Source organism: Schistocerca piceifrons, chromosome 1, assembly GCF_021461385.2.
Source record: "Schistocerca piceifrons isolate TAMUIC-IGC-003096 chromosome 1, iqSchPice1.1, whole genome shotgun sequence".
Classification (NCBI taxonomy): domain Eukaryota; kingdom Metazoa; phylum Arthropoda; class Insecta; order Orthoptera; family Acrididae; genus Schistocerca; species Schistocerca piceifrons.
The window spans coordinates 887913767-887937957 of NC_060138.1; the positions used below are offsets into that span (position 1 = coordinate 887913767).

Consider the following 24191-nt stretch of genomic DNA (forward strand, 5'->3'; position numbering starts at 1 on the left):
AACATGATTGTTGCTTGACATGTGAATTTTATGAATAATATTGTTCTCCACAGAAAATCTTTGTTTTCTATGTTTCCACAGCTAGTGGGTCAGAAATGGTTTGTTATAACTATTTCTGTAAAAAACTTATCATTAAAAAGTATTGAGCTATGACTTTTCAGGAAAAATATATTGTACCCAGTTAAACAATGATCACTTTTACTAAATCTGCCAATGTCTAGATTAAATATTTAAGCTCCAAATGGCCTTTGAGTAGTAGCTATCTGATCTTACACCACTTTCCCAGGGTATGCAGGCTTCACAGCAGTTAGTCTACAGCAAAGGATACTGTTAGTCATATGTAACTTTAGTAAAGAATGAAAATAGTTTGACTGCATTCTCTACACAAGTGTAAAGAGAACAGTAATTTCAAGGCAGTTGGTTATTTTGTTACCTCAACTGATTATAAATTTGAAATTGCTCTTTACAAAATATCCACTAAGGTTACAGGTAGTAAAATAATGAGCCTTTTTGCTGTTAGTAATGATATATACAGTATTATTACTATCTGATAATTTTCTTAAACAGATGTAGGCTAACACTTATACAGCTCCAAATGCACTAAAATTAAACTTTTAATTAGATATGACTCCTGTGACAGTTTTTCTTCACTAAAATAATTAATTGTAATGACACTTAAATCCCTCATTAACTTTTACAGCATTGATGAACCTTCAGCAACCAATGAGGGGTTGACTTTTTGCCTTAGAAAGTGGAAGATCGTTGGTTTATGAAATATTACAGTCACTTCACAGGAGATTAAAACTGTGTTCCAGTCTAAGGCCTGAACTTTGCAGCTTTACCTTTTGCAGGGAAACACAAAGATCCCAAGTTTGAGTCTTGGTCCTGCACACAACTTCAGTCTACTAGGAAGTTTCATATCAGGTTGCACTTTGTTGCAGAGTGAAAAATTCATTCTCAGTATTACAGTCATATAAAGATGAACTCCAAAATGGAGTACAAATTTCATTTTGGAATGTAAATACAATTGTCTTTACAGAATGTAACTGTAACTGAGAAAGTATGAATTAAGACCCATCACTCAGAGATGACTGTAAAGAATACAGAAAGGATAAACTGCTACTCACCACATAGTTGAGTTACAGACAGGCTCAAAGAAAAAGACTGCTGAACATGTAGCCATTTGGACAAAAAAGTCCTTCTTCTGAAGTAGAAAACACACACACATTCCCACAAGCATAACTCACACGCACATGGCCACTGTCTCCCAGTACAGGGGCCTGTGTGTAACTCAGTGACTCTTCTGTATGGTGAGTAGTAATCTATCCTTTTCATATAGCTGTTATCCGATTGTTAGATGAGTGACAATAAAAAAGACACATTTGTGATGAGTACTGAAGTTAGGTGCACTATTAATTTTCAGTACGTCCATGGACAATGACTATATTAACACATATAAGTTGTTTAGGGACTAACTCATGAATTACAGCCAAACATGAGTAATTTGAAATGCAGATGCTTCAATAAATAATAATGAAAACTTCTAAAAACTCAAGCATTCTCAATACCTTCACTAATAGGAATAGTGTCTTATTTGTACCAAATACTGAGACATTAACACCACAAGCAATTTGCAAGGAGATTAAAAATATCCAAAATGTTAATGGCATACAATGTGTGAACTGGATAATCAAAATAAATAAACAGTAGCAATAATTAGTGAAATACAACCATATTTGTGTTTCAAGTAGCCCAAAAATTCAAATATATACAGGGCAATATTCATAAAATTTACAATAAACATATAAGTTTATTTGAAAAAAAAAAAACCTTCATAATATTCTACATAGACAGAAAAACATTTTTTTTTCACACGTCTATAGTGTGTCAGCATCATAACCATGTACTGTTTAATATTTACAAAAATACACCTACTGATCTGAACAGGAGTTTTCCAGTTTCATGAAGTAGCCTGGATAACACATTCTACATTTAGTGCTCTTCTTTGCAAACAAGATAATTCAGCTGTAGCTGCTAGGTGGAGATATTCAATTTACAATATCTGAGGACAGTTGATGATTACCACTGAACATTCACATAAATTTATCTATTAGAGTTCATCTATTTTGTGTTCTTTTTTGATCAGCATTTGTGGTTCCAAAATTCCTAAGGAATCCCAGAACTCTCGATTCCCAAGATCATAACTTGTTGCTGCTGCAATGTCACTGTATCCAGAAATTTGCAGATAGTTAATATCCTTAGCATTTCCTCTCACAGCTGGCCAAGTGATGTTTCTCTTTTTTGATGCTGGATCCCTATAACATATACAATGAAAGAGATTTAGTAATATTATAACTTTTTTTTATAAAATGTTAACTAATTCTGGATATTTCAGTGTCTAATAAAATATAGAGCTTAATAGACAGTGGTGGTAGTTGTAAGTTCCTATGGGACCAAATTGCTGAGATCATCAGCCTCAGGCTTACATACTACTTAATCTAGTTTAAACTAACTTATGTTCAGGATAAAACACACACCCATGCCCGAGGGAGGACTCGAACCTCTGACAGGGGATGCCGCGTGAACTGTGGCAAGGTGCCTGAGACCGTGTGGTTACCCTGCATGGCCCTGTGTGGTTACCCTGCATGGCCAGCTTAATAGAATTTTGGACAGTATAGAGTAGTTATTCAATTAATTAGAATTTACAGTTTCATTTCTTCATTCACAGCTGAAGTGCAGGTACATTTCTATGTGATCCATATTTGCCTAATTTAATCTCTATAGGCTTCTTTGGGGCTAAAGAATATCCATCGCTTCTGCCCAGAAAGATGGTTCTTGAAGATTTTTGAAGCAGGTTCTTATGAGATCTAGAGTGTCTTTCTTCAAGTGTCTGTCAGTTAAGATTTTTCAACAATTCTGTTACACCCTCAACTATTTGTAGCCTACATTTGCTTCACCTATAACTGAACCTATGTTATTGTTCTACTTTATGTCTCTACAAAGTTTTCTGGCCTAACAGTTATATGATATGACTGACTCTAGTGTCACTCAGTACTTTGTAGCCAAAGGAACACTATCTCAGGGCATACCTCATATTACTTCAGTGTCTGTAGCCAACTCTCCATGCGAAATAGCATGCAGCATCCTGACAGTCAGAAAATTTTTATGCTATTACAGAACTGGTAAGATAATCCATAGAAACATAAAATGTGACTTGTAAGTACCTTCAGGGTTTCAGAAGATTACAGCATGAAAACATGTAGAAAAATGACAAATTTTAGTGGGTAAAGCATTTCTCTACATTTGGATAAGCAAAATGCATCATAATGTAGTTACAAAGTGCACCACTACCTCTTCACATCCCACGTGTCATATGTGACACACAGAACTGGTAATATTTGTCTGAAAACAGAGTCCATGTTAACACCAAAGAGACATATGCCAATAGTAGTCCCACTTCTGAGAGCTATTACAACCAATCACAGATACTTTCATCTCTCTGTGTTGTCAGTTATTGAAGTCAGATAATGTTTATCTACCATCTGCACAGGAAGAACAGCAAAACAATGTTGAAATTCTGTTACGGGTGTGTTTTTATTCATGACCTAATTACCTTAAACCAGTGCTATTTTACTGTCACCAGACTGTTAATGTAATATTGGCCACTTGGAACATTATAACACAACTTCCCAAAATTGTGTTGCATGAGTTTCACATGTTTGTCGTATATGACACAGTGGATTTGTATCTCATGAAGAAGTTTGCTCACTTGTAAATATTCAGCAGTAATTTGTTATCAGGTCTGGCACTTTTCACTATTTTTGAATGATAATATGTGAAGTAGCTTTAATAATAACAATAAATATTAACAATAGTAATACTGAAAGAATAATTACTAGATGGAAGGTTAAATAAGAAAGTCAACAAGCAGTGCCAGAAGATGTAATACATCATGAGCTGGAGAAGCCATTTGATTTTCTTGAAATTCTATCACAACTTGATGTGTCAAGCAGTGATGAGGTTGACATGACCTTTGACCAACCTATTGACATAGGATCTGTAGTTTTGTCATCTCATGATGACTCATACATGATGGATCCACGATTACTTCTGCCAAATGAATGGAGTAATCCTTCTTGGTGCCACACAAGTGTGTTTGAACCCTTTCCACCTGCTCCAGATTTGAAGAAGCAGTTTGGGAAGGAAAAGATGATCAGCCACACAAGTGCTTTATAAAATACATCACAGCAGAGATTTTTGAATTGATCCCCACATGTACAAGCCAGATGTCATTCATGCATACTGGCAAATCATTAAATACAGCAGCTGAAGAAATAAAGGTATTTTTGGAGTATCTATTAAGATGTCACAACTTAAATTATGGAAAATCCAGGATGGAATGTAACAATATTATGAAAAGGTAGTTGCTACTCACCATATAGCGGAGACACTGAGTCGCAGACAGGCACAACAATAAGAATGTTACAAAATAAGCTTTTGGCCAACAAGGCCTTTGTCAAAAATAGACAGCACACACACACACACACACACACACACACACACACACACACACACACACACACACACACACACACACACACACTCTTGCAATCACAACTCACACACATGTGAGACAGTCTCTGGCAACTGAAGCCAGACTACAAGCAGCAGCAGCAATGCATGATGGGGGAGACAACTGGATGGGTGTAAGGAGGAGGCAGGGGTGGTGTGGGAGAGGGATAGCAGGGTAGGGGTTGGGGATGGTGAAGTGCTGCTGGGGAGCATGCAAGGACGAGATGGAGACATATTATCATTGGTGCAGTTGGGAGGATAGACAGAGAGTGTGGGAAAGAGGGGGTAGTGGAAGAGTAGAGAAGTAAAAAGACTGGATGCATTGGTGGAATAAATGTCTGTGTAGTGCTGGAATGGGAACAGGGAAGGGGCTAGCTCAATGAGGGCAATTACTAATGAAGGTTGAAGCAAGGAGGGTTATGGGAATATAGGATATAGGCATTACCTGCAAACAAATCCATGGTATGGCTATGGGCACCTGCATGGCACCATCCTATGCCAACCTATTCATGGGCCATCTAGAAGAATCTTTCCTAAACACCCAGAATCTTAAATCCCTCACCTGGTTCAGATTCACTGATGAGGTCTTTGCGACCTGGTTCAAGTGTGAGGACACCCTATCCACATTTCTCTAGACCCTCAACAGCTTCTCCCCCATTTGCTTCACCTGGTCCAACTCAACCCAGAGCTAGATGCTGAGTTCCACCTCAAAGATGGCTACATCAGTACCTCTGTCCATATCAAATCTACTAACCACAAGCAATACCTCCAATTCGACAGCTGCCACCCATTACATAGCAAGAAGTTCCTTCCATACAGCACAGCCACCTGTGGCCATCACATCTTCAGTGTCCACCGGTCCCTCTCCAAATATTCTGAGGGTCTCACTGAGGCCTTTACAGACCATAGTTATCCTCCCAACCTTGTACAAAAAACAAATCTCCTGTGCCTCATCTTTACAGTCACCCACCACTTCCCATAATCTCAACATCCAGCCACAGAGGAGCAGTCCCCTCATAACTCAGTAGCACCCAGGACAGAGGAACAAAGTAAGAGCATATGGACTATCAGACCCCTAGATAACAGAACACAGATTGTCATTCTCAATGGCGAGAAGTCTTCTGAAGTAAGAGTGATTTCAGGTGTCCCACAGGGGAGTGCCATAGGACCATTGATATTCACAATATATATAAATGACCTTGTGGATAACATCGGAAGTTCACTAACGCTTTTTGCGGATGATGCTGTTGTATATCGAGAGGTTGTAACAATGGAAAATTGTACTGAAATGCAGAAGGATCTGCAACAAATTGACGCATGGTGCAGGGAATGGCAATTGATTCTCAATGTAGACAAATGCAATGTGCCGTGAATACATAGAAAGAAAGATCCTTTATCATTTAGCTACAATATAGCACGTCAGAAACTGGAAGCAGTTAATTCCATAAATTATCTGGGAGTAGGCATTAGAAGTGATTTAAAATTGAATGACCATATAAATTTAATCATCGGTAAAGCAAATGCCAGACTGAGATTCATTGGAAGAATTCTAAGGAAATCAGTCCAAAAACAAAGGAAGTAGGTTAGAGTAAACTTGTTCACCCAATGCTTGAATACTGCTCACCAGTGTGGGATCCGTACCAGATAGGGTTGATAGAAGAGATAGAGAAGATCCAACGGAGAGCAGCGCACTTCATTACGGGATCATTTAGTATTCACGAAAGCATTATGGAGATGATAGATAAACTCCAGTGGAAGACTCTGCAAGAGAGATGCTCAGGAGCTTGATATGGGTTTTTGTTGAAGTTTCAAGAATGTACCTTCACTGAGGAGTCAAGCAGTATATTGCTCCCTCCTACGTATATCTCTCAAAGAGACCATGAGGATAAAATCAGAGAGATTAGAGCCCACACAGTGACATACCGACAATCTTTCTTTTCACAAACAATGCAAGACTGGAATAGAAGTGAGAACTGATAGAGGTACTCAAGGTACCCTCCGCTACACACCGTCAGGTGGCTTGAGGAGTATGGATGTAGATGCAGAATGCGATCGCAACAAGTTTTTTTAATAAAGTATCAGATAAACCAAGATGCTGGTCTTTCCAGCACACAACTTCAAGATTTTTGTAGCAGTAGGCATGCGATCAAGAAATGTAAGAATACAGACTCAGGTCATAGACTAGAAAACACAGTTACTCAATGCACCTTTTCTAGTAGTTGAAAGATTGTATTCTGGATCCTGACTTTATCTGTGAGAAGGACAAAAAATTGACTTTTCAACAGGCAAAGTTTTTTTACTGGTTGATGGAGCCAGAACTCAGGCTGAGTTGTTATGGATGGATGGTAGCCACAGACAATACTGCCAACATTTATGGATCAATTTTATTTTTGAACAACATCCCAGGACACAAAAGCTTCTGGTGCATTTTATTAAGGAACTTGGAGCCCCAACACTAGTATTGCAAAAGATATCAGAGCCAGAGAACTTTACCAACCAGCAAAAGCAACAGCTATTTGACCTTTTGACACAATATTCACAAGAGTTTGAGGAGAAACCTGAAATAAAATGAGTATATAAATGTCATCTGGAAGTTTTTCCATGTTAAACTTTCTGCCATATCCTCTATCCCTTTGTGTGTCTACAAAATAAAGCTGCAAACAAAGAAAGTATAGGAAAGTTCAAGTGGGACTAAACAGAACCATCTGCCAGTCCCTACTGTAGTCCACTCTCAGTGGGACTGAAGTCTAGAGGAAAGGGTTGACTTGTTCTCAGTGCCAAGGTCATATACAAAATCATAGTACCCATGAGTACTCATACAGAAAACATCAAAGAGTTGATAAGAACATTTCATGGACTTTGATATCTCATAAGAATTGATCTAAAACATTTATATTGGCAAGTGCCTCTACAGCGTAATAGAGGAAGTATACCACCTTTCTGCAGGATACAGTTATCAAATCCAGGCTCAATGTTATTTCAGTAGTGTTTATTTCTGCATTGGACTCAGTCCTAGGGGTGAACTGAGGAGCCAGTTGACCTTATTTGTAGCTAATTTACTGATCATGACCTATCATGGGGAGAACATATTTCCGTGTTAACCATGGCACTGAGAACATTCCTACAGGCTGGAATAACTGCAAACCTGCAGAAGTCTCTGATGAAGCAAGCTGGGATAATTTTAATTCCCCTATTGTTTTGCCATCTGCCTCCCTTAAATTCGTTTTTCACTTTTTACAATTTACCATTAACATACGTGAATGTAATTTGTATTTTCGTAAAGGAGAAAGGTTGGTCCTCAGTTCTAAAGGACTTAACACCAAATCTAAATTTGTGCTTAGTTTTATATATGTAATTGATTTTCTAATTTATTTTGACTATTCCTAGTTCGTATCTTTTGTTATAGGGTGAAATCAGTAATTGTTTTGTAACTTAAATTATATTGTTGACATAGAAACAAATATAAATTCTGTACTAATTATAAACATTTGGAAGATGAAATACTAATAATCTTAAAGTACATCGTTGGCTCTCTCACAGCATATACTTCTGAAAAGTCCCATCCTTTTGTTGGATTGCCTTGCGGTGTTTATTCAGTCCTTGGCTAAAGCCATAATATCCTTCATAGGCGTAAGATGGGTAGACTGTCTACAACTGCCAAGTCTAAACTGTGACCAGTGCAGTGCACATAACAGGCTTTTGGTTGTACATCCAAAACTAAGCTTTTTAGTCCTTTGAACTTACCTCTCATATTTGAGGCACCATCATAGAAAAGCACTGTCCTCTTAAGTTATCCACTAACAAATTAAGACGAGCAGAAACGTCTTTTAAAATGCTAAACAGAGTTTGTGATTCAGTGTTGGGAATCTTGTATAAGCCAATAAAGTCTTCATTGATGATTAAGGAATCATTAACAATAAGAATACAAAATGACACTTGTTTGTGAATCGAAGCATCACTTGTTTCGTCAACCATAATAGAAAACTGTTCAGTCTTCTTGATTGAAGCCAATACCTTTCTCAACACAGACTTTCCTAGTAGATCAATGATCTTTTTAAATATTGTGGGACATCCACTTATACCTCGAACGCCCTAACCAGTCTTTAAACTCAGGTATGTCATTGTTTTGGAGTTCCAACAATTGAAAAAAAAATTGAGTTTACATCTTCATGCCCTCTAATTGCTAGTCCTTGTCGGCATAGAAATTGAATGGTAGTAAAAATTGTCTCAAGAGCTAAATGGCCTTTATTCATATCGCTATCTAACTGTTCATTCAATTGGGAGGCCACACTTCAGTTAGTGATAGAATTTAGTTTCAGAACATCTTCTTTATGTGTAAACATATTTTCATGAAGTCAGAATTTTTCCAAAGCCTTTCTCCAGTTAGAAAACCCTTCCGTAAGCAAATGCATCTACTCTTTTTGAAGAAAATTGTAATAGATTTTTAGCATCTGCCTCTTTAAAGTTTTGCAAAAACTTTTTTGGTAGATGCTTCATATTCTAGCCATGTATATTTGATCAACCAAGACTTCTGAAATGATCTTCCTTTACCGGATTGTCCAGGTTTTGGCGGTGAATGGTTCTCGCCTGAAGATGACGAAGCAATTGATGACACAATAATTGTTGGAGGTTGACTTGTGGTATCATCAACTTCCAAGAGCACCTATTTGGTAACAGATTTATCCATTGCAAACTTAATTCATAATACACTAAGAGACTAAAGTAAACAAATAAAATACAGTCTTATAAAATAGTCCACTAGACACTAAAGTCAGAACACTAAAGGCATTTGCAGCATGCACTGAACGAAACTATCCACACTGAATGACTGTGACAGCAGGATGGGATTTATATAGCTGTGGTGTCACAATGTCTCAAAGCATCAAGGCGACATGAGGTGGAGGGTTCCAGGCGCTTCTGCTCCAGTCCTTTTGATGTTGCCGCGGCCGCAGCATTGGCCCGCCGGAACCAGACTTTACCCAACGGCCCGAACACCAGGACAAATCCCTAGGGGGGCCACAGCACCGGAACACTATCATGATTCGCAACACTCATTTCCAGTTAACCTGCCTACTACCATAATAATTATTTGTTTTAACTCATTACTGAATGTATTTTAAAAGGTAACTATCATCAAATAAGGAAAATAAAAAAAATTCCAACATGATTTTGTGATTTTACAAAGAATAATGTAACTAACAAATTTTTTAAACTATTGGGGTGGGGGGTGGGGGGGGGGGGGGGTAAAAAAAAAAAAAAAAAAAAAAAAAAAAACGAATTTTTGAGGGGGCTTTGGCTCCCTCAGGCCCCATGGAATCGGTGCTTGTGTTTGTATACCCACAAACTATGAATCCAAGCTTACATGATATTCACATTATGCATGGGGGCCACTTTGGTGTAATTAAATGTGTTAATAAACTATGTACCTACAACTATTTTCTGGAACTTTGTAGAAAGATACAGAGAACCTTGAAAACCTGCACCCTATGTCAAGAGGCCAAGCCTGATAATTGAGATATCAGAGGTCTTTTACAAGCTGTAGTACCAGATAAGCCATCAGGAATCATATCTGTGGATGTCTGTGGTGTACTAAGAAGAGCGTGTGGAGGATGCAAATACGTTGTGGCATTCTATGACGTATTCACTAAATGTCTGAAGCTATATCTAATCAAAACTTCCACAAGTCCACCAATGCTGAACAGACTACTCAATGATTATATTTAGTGTGGGCAAGTCATGTGCTCTGCTCTGATAATGCAACACATTTTATGTTACCCACAGAGAAACACTTTGGGACAGGAACAGATGACCCAAATATTGACTTTATGATATCACCCAGAGATCAGCCCAGTCAGAAGGATGTTTCACAAACTAAAATAATTCATGAGAACTTATTGTCACAATCAGCAAATATTATGGATCAGTTATATTAAACCATCTGAGGGAATAGTGAACCTCCTAGCTCATTAATCAACACATTACACTTCATCTGAGTTAATACCTCAGGAGAGAGCATAATGGGTGGTTTGATAAAATTCAAAGGATACCCAAAGATGAAGATCAGTGGGAAGAGAAAAATGCTGGTAAATCTGATAGATGAAGTGGTCAGAAGAAAGTATTATTATGCCAAAAGGATTGTTAGCATACAAAGATGTCAAGTAAGTGAGAAAGTGCTATTGAAAACTCATCCATACTCATTGCTCTTGAATAAGAGAAACAGGAATTTGGGATTGTTGTACATTAGACCATTTGAGATTCTTGTAATTCCAAATCTCAATGTTTGGTTACTAGGGTACCCAGACAGTCATAGAATTAAAGGACACTTTCCACATTGAAGAAAAAAAAGTATTATTCTTGATGGAAATAGAGTACATTATTGTGTACCATAATATCAGTTACATATATGATCCTGTACCCATTATCAATCAAGAAACAAAGGAATTGTGACACGCAGCTGCTAGTGGGCACTGATTTACATTAATGGGGAAAGTGGAAAATTTGTGCCAGACCAGGTCTTGAACAGGGGTCTCCTACTTACCAGGTAGGTGATCTGACCACTGAGCCATCCTGACACAGTGCTCAATGCAAATGCATGGACTACCCTAGCATGCTTTCCATCAGACCAAATTATCAACTTATACGCACACTACTGATGTAGTGAATCTGTCCATTATCCTCATTACTTGCAGAATTTCACTGATTCCTGTAACAGTTCAAGAGTGGTGTGCACTAGCACTGAAGGGATCACTGGGCAGTCTTATCTTAATTATATGGGAGGTGTCTGTCCTTTCACACACGTCTGAAAGGAACACCATTTTCATCTTGCAGCCATTATCAATCAAGAATTATGACATGTAGCTGCTAGTGGACATTGATTTATGTTAACAAGGAAAGATGGAAATTAGTGCTGGACAATGATTCAAATCTGGACCTCCTGCTTACTAGGCAGATGCTCTGACCAATGAGCCATCTGGACCCAGTGGTCATCACAACTGCACTGACTACCCTAGCACACCTCCCATCAGACCCAAATTCTCCACTTATCTTCGCCCTACTTATGTAGTGTCCCAGATCATTATCCTCATTCCTTATAGCATTTCACTGACTCCTATAAGAGTTAAAGAGTGGTGTGCATCTGCACTGAAGGCATCATTGGCCAGTCTCATCTTAATTATATATGTGGTGTATATTCTTTTGGACATGTTTGTTTATTCAGTGATTCTACAGTATATTGAGGGGCTGCCGGCAAGAGTGGCAGAGCGGTTCTAGGCACTACAGTCTGGAACCGCACAACCGCTATGGTCGCAGGTTCGAATTCTGTCTCAGGCATTGATGTTTGTGATGTCCTTAGATTAGTTAGGTTTAAGTAGTTCTAAGTTCTAGGGGACTGATGACCTCAGAAGTTAAGTCCCATAGTGCTCAGAGCCATTTGAACCATTTTTGAGGGGCTCTATCATGCTGAATAACATATTTAGGTGTGACAAGAATCTCTTCAAGTAGGAATAGTAACTTGATTTACTTAACAAAGTCATCTTTCCAATAGATTAGTAACCAATTTTCAATGTCAAGGTAATGTCAAATCGCTACAATAAAATTTACTTAATTCTGTAGTTGACATTTTGTTATGAGTCTTAATTAGTTCTGTTCCATAATTGCCATTATGGAGAACAACTTTGAGGGTTCTGGAACATGTCAAGGTATAAATTATCCAAGAAAACATGTCAAAACTAATTGTATTTGCTGTATTAACAGTTAACTACAAACTCTTATAACATAAGGTGTGTCAAATCTTTAATGTGAAACTTATACAGACTGTAGAGGAGCCCAAAACCAAATATTTTAAGATAAAGAACCAATGGCTGGAAATGAATATAAAAAAACCATCTATCTGCTGCATAGATTTAAGTGGTAAATCTTGAAAAACAATGCTCACTCATCTGCAATGTGCGCACAGAGTAGTTTTCCAGTCTTCACAGTTCATGACTGGATATCAAAGTTGAAGCATTACTCAAAACAGAATCTCACAGACATGTATTTAATGAATGGTATATCATGATGTAGTGTTCAGTAAACTGAACAAATGTACAGAGAATTGTTTCACAGAAGGTGTCATCCCAATCAAAAGAAATTCTTCACTGATGTTAGAAATGTATGATAAACAGTGTCATTCAAAACGCTAAGATATGATGTAGTTCTCAAACAATAATTGTCATGTAGTAAATTTGAGGAGATGGTTAAAGAAATAATATTCATCAATGAGCAACTGTAAATTTACCTTGTTCTTAGAAGAATACAGAGTGGAGACACTGGTGGAACAGCAATAGCCTGCTAGTATAAACAATACGTTCAAGCAATGAGGCAAAATGATTTTGTAGCCAGGGTTCCATTCTGTCAGTGGAATGCCCAGTGCAGTAATACAGTGCCAAATCTATTGCGATTTATGTTGTTTATATATGAGCCTCTATCAACTGATTTGGTGTTCTGATCTGCCACAGTAACCTTATCTGGAGTGATGAAAAACTGTATGCAAACTTGTGTGTTAGATTGTCAAAAATTATTCGCCACCCACCTGCAGCCTACATTTATACGAGATTAACTAATAGAACTTTACCTGTGTTTGCTGCCACTTAGTTTAAATGGTGCATATTATCTGGCATTCATTGGGTAATAATATCAGTCTTGGAACTTTTTTAACATTTTGGATGGATGGTGTATAATAATTTGATTAATCTCCTATATATTAAATACAACATTATGTAAAGGAACTTAACAAAATTCTCATTTTAAACTGCTACATTCTCCTCATTCTTTCACCTGCTAAGATGTTATTAGAATAGCATCTGCAATAGAAAACAAGTTGTTGAATTTTTACTTTTACAAAGTTGTTACTATTTGCTTGCTGTTGCTTTCATAATATTTTTCATGATTAGACCAATAATTATTCAACTCATAATGTAAGAAAATAAGCCTGTTTTGAGATAACATTACTGCTCATTATGCTACTAAAAAGTATTTTCAATCCTTGAAGCTATGCGATTCAGATAACTTCGAGAAGTCATTGCTGATAAAGACATATATCTATTTTATTTTGGAGCTACCTAGGTTTCAAACTTCACACTTATAACCTTTCAGCAGATTTTCAGAGTGATGACAATAGGATCATTCATCCTGGTGTTTGTTAAGGCTAGAGCAGCAATAGTAAAGTGACAAACAAGTAATATCACAGTGAAGTAAAGGGATGAAAGTAAAATCAAAGAGCATATGATAACATCAACATACTTGTAACATATGTCAAATGGGATGAGAATTTAGTCAGAATGAGTGGCTGGAATGTGTTGTCAGTGATGGTAGTAACAGAAAATAATGGCAGAGACCAGTCTCAGGAAGAAAAATAAGGTAGGAGGAAGAGTAATTGGATTCTGGGCAGGACACTAGTTAATTACTGGGAACACACTTTTGGAGATCCCTTGTGAAGGAAAAATGCATAAAAGGTGCCCTGAGTATCAAAGAATATATATACCATAACCACTGAAACTTTCCTGGCATATTTCTTCTTCTAATAATTTTTGGGTGCACAGCTAACCCTGTCTACATTCTGCCATGAAATTTTCACCCAGAGGCGTCTGGCCATCTTCAGGTGAGTAGACAACTACTGAAGAGCCCCAGTGCATTCACAGCATTTGTACTGAATTTCGCACATGCGAAATGTGCTGGCATCTTTAGGTGCACAAGTCAGGTTATGACAGGCATGAGACAGCCAAGTTGTGTGTGATGGAGTCGTGTTTGCTGCCCTCAGTGATGGAAAGGAGAGATGATCTAATCATTGAGTATCGAATGACTCCATTGATTCTGTTGTAGCTGGATAAATTTAATTATAGGATTCCAGTTTTTATCCAGTTGAAAGCCACTGCCACATTTTATAAGGTTATCAGCAAGACATATTTCTACTGATTCTTTAATTACTGAACCCTAAAAACTGGAAACAGGAGCTAAAAACTCTGTGCTACTGTATTCCATTGAATGTCCCACAGTGTTCTGCTGTTGCTGATTTTGACAGTTGCTGAGGATGGATGTATATTTTGTGTTCTGTACAACGCTCCTGGACAGTTCATGTTGTTTGACCTACATACGCAGCAGCACACTGGCAGGAAATTTTGTAAATACTTTCCTCTTTTAGTTGTAGGTCATCTTTAATGGATCCAACTAGGGCCAAGCTCTTTGCTGGTGGATGGAAGATAAGCTTGATTTTATTTTTCCCAAGCAATCTGTCCATTTTAGGAGACAAATTCCCAGCATATGGAAGGAACACAGTTGATTTTGCAATCATCATCAGTGTTCTCAGTGCTTTGCATCTTGATATTAAAGCTATGCATGGCCTTCCATATTTGGCATGGAGTGTCCAAATGTTCTAATTCTGCATGGAGGTTCTCATCACCTGATATTATGTGTGCCTGATGTATTAAGGTACTAAGAACTCTGGCAGTTTATGCAAGGTAATGGGAGCTAGACACCTGGCGATATAGATCTGTGTGCGTGGGTTTTCACTACACAGACTGTCCCAGTGACCCATCATTCTTATGGCTTACTAGCATGTCTTGAATGCGTAAAGTCCCATCTTTCTCAATTTCCATTGTAAATGCGATGTTCTCGTGTAATGAGTTCAAGTGACAGAAGAATTTCTCCAGTTTTTGTCTGCCAGGAAACCATATAACAAAAGTATCATCAACATAATTCCAGAAAAACATGGTCTTTAACACAGTAGGCTTCATTGATTTCTCCTCAAATTCCTCCATAAAAAGATTAGCCAGCACAGGGCTCTCCATAATGAAGATATCTGTTTGTTTGATGAGTCTGTTGTTAAATAAGAAGTAGATTGAGGAGAGTATGTTCTAACAATTTTAGCTCCAGTTTCCAGTTTTTGGGATTCAGTAATTAAAGAATCAGTGGAAATAGTCTTGCCGATAATCTTATGCGTGCGTGAGATTCGGCATAAATACTGTGGATACACCTAGGCTCTTCAGTAGTTGTCTACTCATCTGAGGATGGTCAGACATTTATGGGCAATAATATCACGGTAGGACGGTGATGGGATGTGGCTGTGACAATGGCTTTCAACTGGATAAAAATTGGAATCTTATAATTAAAATTATCCAATCACAATGGAACCAATGGAGTCATTTGATACTCCATGTTAGATCATCTCTCACTTCCACCTCTGAGGGCAGCACACACAACTTGGCTGTCCTGCGCATGTCATCACCTGATGCAATTGCTGAAAGACACCAGCACATTTCACATGCGTGAGATTCGGCATAAATACTGTGGATGCACCTGGGCTCTTCAGTAGTTGTCCACCCATCTGAGGATGGTCAGACATTTATGGGCAATAATATCACAGTAGGACGGTGATGGGATGTGGCTGCATACCTAAAAATTATTAAAAAAATATATATTATTGATAATACTTTGGTAAAATAAAGAGAATCAAGTGCAGTCCAGGTGTTCAGCCGTGTTTCTATTTCTATTATCATACATTATTTCAAAGACCAACTAGGTACCTTCTTCATGTACTGTGAAAATTGAAATACAAACTCAGATGAATGAATGTAGGAAAGAGTGTCATGAAATGGAAAATGTCTTTTCTAATTTAAGAAGTAGAATATATTATAAAAGAAAATAGCTAATAAATGTGTGATAGCACAGATTAACAAGGAAAACGTTTTCAATAAAAAAAATGCTTGTCAACATCCAGAAATGTAAAGCTGGAGAACAAAACAGAGAAATAAAGAGCTACGTTTGGAGCATAGCTCTCAACAGGGGCCTAATCATACACAGCAAGGAAGACAGAAATAAAATGATTAGAATCATTAGAAATGTAATGTTACTGGTGGCTGCTCATTCTCAGATGAACTGATTTAATGTGGAACAAGAACATTGTAAAGCTATTGCTCATAGACAATATCCATAAAATCATCAAAGCATGAGAGGCATAGGTTGAGCAATATAGAGATGGCAAATTGTGAGATGATTGCCAGGCCACATAGGTAAGTGTGGACTGAGTGGGTGCAGCAGGCCGGAAGGGGAGTTAAGAGGTATTTGGTCAGCTGGTGAGTGGATGTTGCCTGCAATTTTCCCTGAAGTGAGAGATGTAGAACTAGGGAGGTGCCTGGGCACAGCACACTAACATGGTGAGGTTCTGGTTGTATTTGAAACTAAAATACATATTCCTCAAACACAGAAAAATTGCTTCCACAAGAGCTACAATAAATCAAAACACATTGTTGAAATTGCAATAAACAGATAATTCCTATAAAAGTATCACCATGTTTGTACCACTTTTACTAAATAATTTACTAACAACTGTATGAGAAATCATTTTAACAACTATAACGATAGCTGCCACTACACATGATACATCAACTACTACTTCATGAAATCCACTATCAAATGAATATATATGATGTAAGGATAAATCAACCAATCTGTTTACTGGTGCTATAACAGGGTGGGTACATGGACAAGAAAAAAATTTCCTGTTTAAAAATACACTTCCTTCCAGGTGAAAATACACACTATTCCCTAGGGGAAATAACAATTTTTCCATCTTAGGTTTCATAATTTCCCTTGGAGCTGTAAAATTTATCAAACCTTTGAATGGTAAAGATTTTACATGCCACCATATTAGTTCCCAGCATTTTAGTAAAAAAAGATCTTTTAAGCACATCAACATGTGAACTACATATTTTCACATTAAAAAAACAAAAATATTAATTCCACCAAATACAGCACGGTAGCTTCCAAAGTACTGAAATCAAGCCTGCACTGCATTTGTGCCAGCCAGTCATAGTTCATGTCACATGATCTCACCAGCCAATGATAGTAGATATTCAGATCAGAGGACACATGATGTACTAGGTCACACACTTCTCTTACTTTACTCTCTCTGTGATAGATGGAAGTTGGCTGTGTTCTTGCTGCTCTGGAATACTTATGCTCATTACCAGCCTTAGCCTTGTAACAACACTGTCCACCATAACAATAAACAGCTGATGTGAATATTGTGTTGAACTGTGTGCATTGTTGTGCCTAGTGATTGTTAATATCATTTACTAAAATGACCAAAGAGGCTGTACGTGGTCCTTCTAACAACTAGCCATAAACTTCTGTGATGCATTAACCCATTACATCATGGGTGTCCAACCCACAGCCTGCGGGCCACATGTGGCCCAAAGCGAGTATCAGTGTGGCCCAAGAAGTAAGTACCATCAAACAACTGGTAAAAGAAAAATCCATTTATGTGAAGTTATGATAAATTAATCACTTTAAATTTGAAACTCCCAACACATGATGCTATTCTCTCATAGTTCCACCCTCTCCACATTTTTTATGTATGGTGGTTATTGTTAATGTTAAGTGCGTCATGTGCAACTCAAAAGTACTTGTCTTCTTCCAGTGTGGCCCAGGTAAGCTAAAAGGTGGAACGCCCCATATTACATGTTCATTTATTTTGTATACTATAACCTGGTTGGTCTGGGAATGGGATCTCAATAGGCAATGTGGTACAAGCCGATCACAAGCTTCTGTTCTCAGCATCCTCCACTCAGGGGTCAGTAAAAGCAAGTGCTCAGCCAGAAGAGAGATCATTGTCAAATAGTGTGAATGCAAACTTAGGAAAAGTTAATGGTTTAAATTAAGGTACATGCAGTACACCTGTAAGAAAAACTAACCTAATAATACTGATATAATTTTGACTGTAAAAATTTTTTTCCTGTTTCTTTTTTTTTCTGAGGGGTGCTTAGGAGGATCTTTAGAGCACAGCTTAAATTTCAGCAACTGAATATTTCTTACAAGCAGGACTGTAAATTGCAGTGCTGTGTACTGAACATTTTGTGGGTTACCTGGCAGAATAAATGTTCCACTGAGCACTTTTACTTTTCCATAGAAAACCCAATTTTGTGTGAAGTTGTTCAAAGACTCACCTTAGACTTTGTACTTGAAGAATAATCTTAATTTTTGCCATCATTATTGCATAATTTGTAGTCTATGGAAGGACTAAAATAGAAATGAAAATTAACATTTAAGCTTGATCATTTTTTTTACTGTGTGTTACCCTTTATGACACTGTATATCAAACACCTATGCTACATGTTTGAATGTGTTCAGTATTAGGCATATACCAATGTATGTACATTTGAAAGTTAGTCATTTCTCAGTATATATGTTTGTGAGATAGAGACTTCAGGTCTGTGAATGCTATAAAAACTAACAGTGACTGAACTTTGGTGTGATGGCACGATGCATTTGGTTTATGGTAGCCATTGCCTGCAAATGCTCTGCTTGTTCCACTAGGACTGTTACTTCCAATTTCATCTGTACCATGATGTGTAATATTATCCTGTGTAAGGCCATCATTTAAAGTAAATTAGTTTTCTGTAAATAAATTTAGAGAAAAAATCTAAAACTACAGTTAGCCCCTTAAGCCCCTTCTACTTAATTATTTATATTTATTCCAATGCTTGTATTTATATCATTCACTGACTGTTTTCTTAGGCCTTCCAGATAATCTGCACATGTGTACATAATGGAACAATGCAACAGTATAAAACTGAAGTCGTATGTGTGAAAATGTGCTGTCTAACAGTTTAAGGTTGTGCACTTGCCCTCTGGTGAATAGGTAGTTACAGAAAGTCACCAAAACCCAATAAACCTTTGCAAAATCTTCCAATATGCCAGAAAGAAAAAAAAACATTGATAATAAAGAATACAATAAATCGGACCAACAGAATTGTTGTGCACTTGTTATGACATGGGACACTGTTGAAAACTGTATGTAAAGGGGTGAAGGAAATAAATTACCACAGTGGTAGGCCTAGATATTGGTATATATTACAAATTATTGAGGAGGCATGCAGAAGCAATGTTGAAATGGAAAGAATAGCTGTCATGTGTCAAAAATTGAGAACAGCATCAAAACTAGCTTACAGCTGATGACAAATCATCTTCCACCAGCTTACTTTGCACCAGAACATTCAACTGCAATTTGGCACCTTTACTAAGACAGGAAGACTATTCAATTTTTATTGTTAGACTTTATTTTGGTTGTGTAAATGAAAGTTAATTTAAATTTAATTATTAGTATTAGCAAAGAATACAGTTATGAAACTGACATACTAATGTGTCAGAATTTCAGAATCTTTTAAGAGGTTGCTCACTCAGCTCACTTTTGTTGAATAAATATTTTATTTGTTTCAACTGCATTGCTCTAGAAGGTAACTATATAATACAACAATGTGTGAAAGTATACAAAATAAGCTAGTATCATTTCCTTCAATTCAAGTTAACAGCAAATAATTTTATGTGAAAGACTTTTCACACTGGGCTTCTTAATTATGTTATTTATGTTATGACTCAATTTCAGTATTTACCAAGAGTACAGAATAGAATGTTATATGATGTATTTAATTATTTTCTACTTTCGGCACCAACAGTTTACTTTCATTGAACAAAAATTATATAATGTAAGTCTTTGTGAGATTAAGAACTGAATCATTTGCTGTAAACCAACTGGAGTCCTTATCATCTATTGTACTGGCTGCACCCTGTTGATGTGCACCCTGTTGATGTGCATACATTGACATTTTTAAGTCTTTGGAAGCTCTTTCAGAGCTCCATCACATAAGTAAACTCAATATAAAGCCTTGTGTGACAAGATGTTCATCTACATCTACATCTACATGGATAGTCTGCAAATCACATTTAAGTGCCTAGCAGAGGGTTCATTGAACCACCTTCACAATTTTCTATTATTCTAATCTCGTATAGCGCGCAGAAAGAATGAATACCTATATCTTTCTGTACGAACTCTGATTTCCCTTATTTTATTGTGGTGATCATTCCTTCCTATGTAGGTTGGTGTCAACAAAATATTTTCATATTCGGAGGAGAAAGATGGTGACTGGAATTTTGTGAGAAGATTCCACCACAATGAAAAACGCCTTTCTTTTAATGATTTCCAGCCCAAATCCTGTATCATTTCTGTGACACTCTCTCCCATATTTCGTGATAATACAAAATGTGCTGCCTTTCTTTGAACTTGTTCGATGTACTCCATCAGTTCTATCTGGTAAGGATCCCACACCGCGCAGCAGAATTCTAAAAGAGGACGGACAAGCTTAGTGTATGCAGTCTCCTTAGTAGGTCTGTTACATTTTCTAAGTGTCCTGCCAGTGAAACGCAGTCTTTGGTTAGCCTTCCCCACAACATTTTCTATGTGTTCCTTCCAATTTAAGTTGTTTGTAATTGTAATACCTAGGTATTTAGTTGAATTTATGGCGTTTAGATTAGACTAATTTATCATTTAACTGAAGTTTAATGAGTTCCTTTTAGCACTCATGTGGATGACTTCACACTTTTCGTTATTTAGGGTCAACTGCCACTTTTCGCAGATATTTTTTCTAAATCGTTTTGCAGTTTGTTTTGATCTTCTGATGACTTTATTAGTCAATAAACGACAGCTTCATCTGCAAACAACTGAAGACATCTGTTCAGATTGTCTCCCAAATCATTTATATAGATAAAGAACAGCAAAGTGCCTATAACACTATCTTGGGGAACTCCAGAAATCACTTCTGTTTTACTCAATGAGTTTCTGTCAATTACTATGAACTGTGACCTCTCTGACAGGAAATCATAAATCCACTCACATAACTGAGACGATATTCCATAAGCATGCAATTTCACTACAAGTGGCTTGTGTGGTACCATGTCAAAAGCCTTCCAGAAATCCAGAAATATTGAATCGATCTGAAATCCCTTGTCAATAGCACTCAACACTTCATGTGAATAAAGAGCTAGTTGTGTTTTCCTTATTCTCAGCTTCATTTTCTTCCAATGCTGGAATTTGTCAGTGAGACATTATGCTTTCTGTTGTAAAGGTGACATATAATCCACTCAATATTATAGCTCACTCATCCAAAAAGTCTTGTTAAACTCACAGAAAATAGCAGAATAGTCATTTGTATTGGCTCAGTTGGAGTTTTGCTTGTGATACTATACTTGTACATCTATTTATTGTGAGAGAAAGAGAACAAAACAGAAGAGAAAAGAAGAGGATAGGTTCACTGTAAATAATGGTATATGGATGGAAAACTAAGAGTTATTTAACAAGCTCTGCTCAGAAAAGTGGATCAGTGTTCTACTGCAGAGTACTCTCTCAAGAAAATTTCAAACTATTAGACATCATGAATAAGGGTTGTACGTTGGTGAGTTGCTCTTGAAGCTACATATCCCACAAGAATTTTCTTGTTTTATTGTCTCCTGTTTTTTTTCCCTCTGTATGAATATTTTTGCCATATAGCATCATCTAAATGAATCCAAAATATTTTATTTTGTATCATTAACTTTGTTTTGCAACAATGTTTTCCTCACAATATATAAAACTATAACACACAAGACAAGCTATCATAATGTAAATTAGTCATTAGCATAACATGCAGCAGAAAATATCAGCAACTGCTGCTCTTGACAAATATATTTGTCTACTCATTTCACAGCGTGATTATTGCATCTCATTCTGTGACATATAGAATATAGAATGTCAACAACGAATAGAATGAATGAGAGTTTTGAGGCAGTAAAATGTTTCATCATGTGTCGTAAATACCAGTATTCTAACGTCTTATCGATGAACCATTCAAGAGAAAAATATTTAGAAGGGTCTTGTAAAACAGATTTTAAAATAAATAATGTAAGGAGCTGAAATGTTTAGCTGGAAAAAGGCACATAAAAAAGACTAAGAATGTTGCTAACTTTTGGACAGAACTGTCTTCAGAGCTATAGAGTACACATATACAGACATAAATATAGGCATATACACATGTAAGGCTACACTATCCCAGCTGACTACACTGTGCAAGCATTGAAAAATATTGGTTAAGAGAGTTAAAATGTCATTAATATTACCTTAGTGTCAGTTGATGATAGATACTTACCCACTATTAACAAAATGGAGTGTTATGTCAACCATTAACTCCACTACTTTTCTGTCTTCCTCTGCTTCGAGAACTTTCAAGCCATGTTTTTCATCCATCCGCATAATATAGCCCATGTCATCAACATGACTGACACCTGTTTGGAAATCATAATCAAGATTATTCTATCTAGTGTATCACCGCAAATATAACAATGTTTAACAATTTCTACTTAATATAATACATAACATTGTGAAGACTTATTAGTGCCATTTCCATTTACATACAGCCAAACATGCATTCTTTATAAACATTATATATTCTTTGAACTCACATATTGCCAAATACTCCAGGTTCTATTGCAGTTAGTTCTCATTCTAAAAGAATTCGACCATGAGTGGGAAGTGTCTGAGCTCTCATAGGGTAGTCATTATGGGAATTTGTTGTCAGTCTTGTAGAAATGAAATTCAGCAGTTGATATCTAATGGGAAGAACACTGGGAAAGATCAAGAGACTCTTTCTTGGAATTAAATAGCATAAAGCAGGAGCTTTTTGATAGAGGGACAGGAAGCAAAGAAGAAACTGATTAATGAAATGAAATGTTATGTGGCTAGGGCCTCCCACTGGGATTAATGGAGACAGTGGGTGCTTGAGCAGTTGGGAACTGGCAGGAGAAGAGCCTCTCGTAGGACCCAGAGCAGGAAATGCACAGCACAATTCAACCATAATCAGGAAGCTTAGGACTGAGCAAGAGTTAGTAAGATAAACGAGCAGCTGTTAAGCAGTAATCAGATGTGAGATGTTGGACCTCAGTTACAGGAAAGTTTAGGGACAGTATACCATGCCACCAGTATGTTTAAATAAAGTGCTTGCCTCAGTCAGTACAGAAAATTTAATGTATACATGTAAAAATTTACGAAAGTGATAGCTGGTGGGACAGAGACAGACACATAACATCAGTGGGGACCTGAACAACTTCACCTCTCTGACTCATGGCATCCATGTGTACTGCATTAAGATGTTATAGCTTTATGATCAGCCATGTCTAGGACAGATGAATGTGGAAGGGGAAATGGCTCTGCTGCCCAATGACTTTGGACATGCTATGCCACTACCATTTTGGACTATGAGTTTCACAAGCATAGCCTGCACATAAATGGTGTGAGAAAGGAATGACTGATACAGTAAATTAGTGAAAGCACAAGCGGTTGGTCTTGAGCCATATATGGTCAAATATAAATTGCTTCTCACCATATAGAGGAGATGTTGACTCTCAAATAGTCACAAGAAAAAGACTGTTATATGTCTGAGCTTTCTATTATGAAAAGGATAGGTTCCTACTCAAACTAGTAAGCTTTCAGCCAAAAAGGCATTCATCAGAACTAAACAACATACACACACACTCATACAAATGCAGCTAACAAAACCATGACCACATTCTCAGGTGCCAAGACCAGACTGCCAGCAGCAGCTCATGATGGAGAAGCAGTCTGGGTGGTGGGGGTAAGGAGGAGGCTTGGGAGGGTAGAGGGAGGGATATCAGGGTAAGTGTGGGGTGTGGTAAAGTGCTGCTTGTGGGGGGATAGTGGGATGAGGTAGAGAGAGAATGGAGCAGCTAGGTGGAATCAGGAGGTTAGACAATGGGGGAGA

General features: G+C 37.2%; 1 protein-coding gene across 1 annotated transcript in view; it reads right to left on the bottom strand.

Annotated features, from left to right (window-relative positions):
- Positions 1–1918: 1918 nt before the first annotated feature.
- The window catches only part of LOC124776393 (venom carboxylesterase-6-like), a 205632-nt gene continuing 183359 nt past the window's right edge, over positions 1919–24191 (bottom strand). Inside the window, exons 9-10 of the mRNA XM_047251370.1 lie at positions 22563–22698; positions 1919–2315 (exon numbers count right to left, since the gene is read on the bottom strand). Of these exons, the coding sequence (XP_047107326.1) occupies positions 2111–2315; positions 22563–22698 (341 nt within the window). The 3' untranslated portion in view covers positions 1919–2110. The remainder of the gene's footprint in view (positions 2316–22562; positions 22699–24191) is intronic.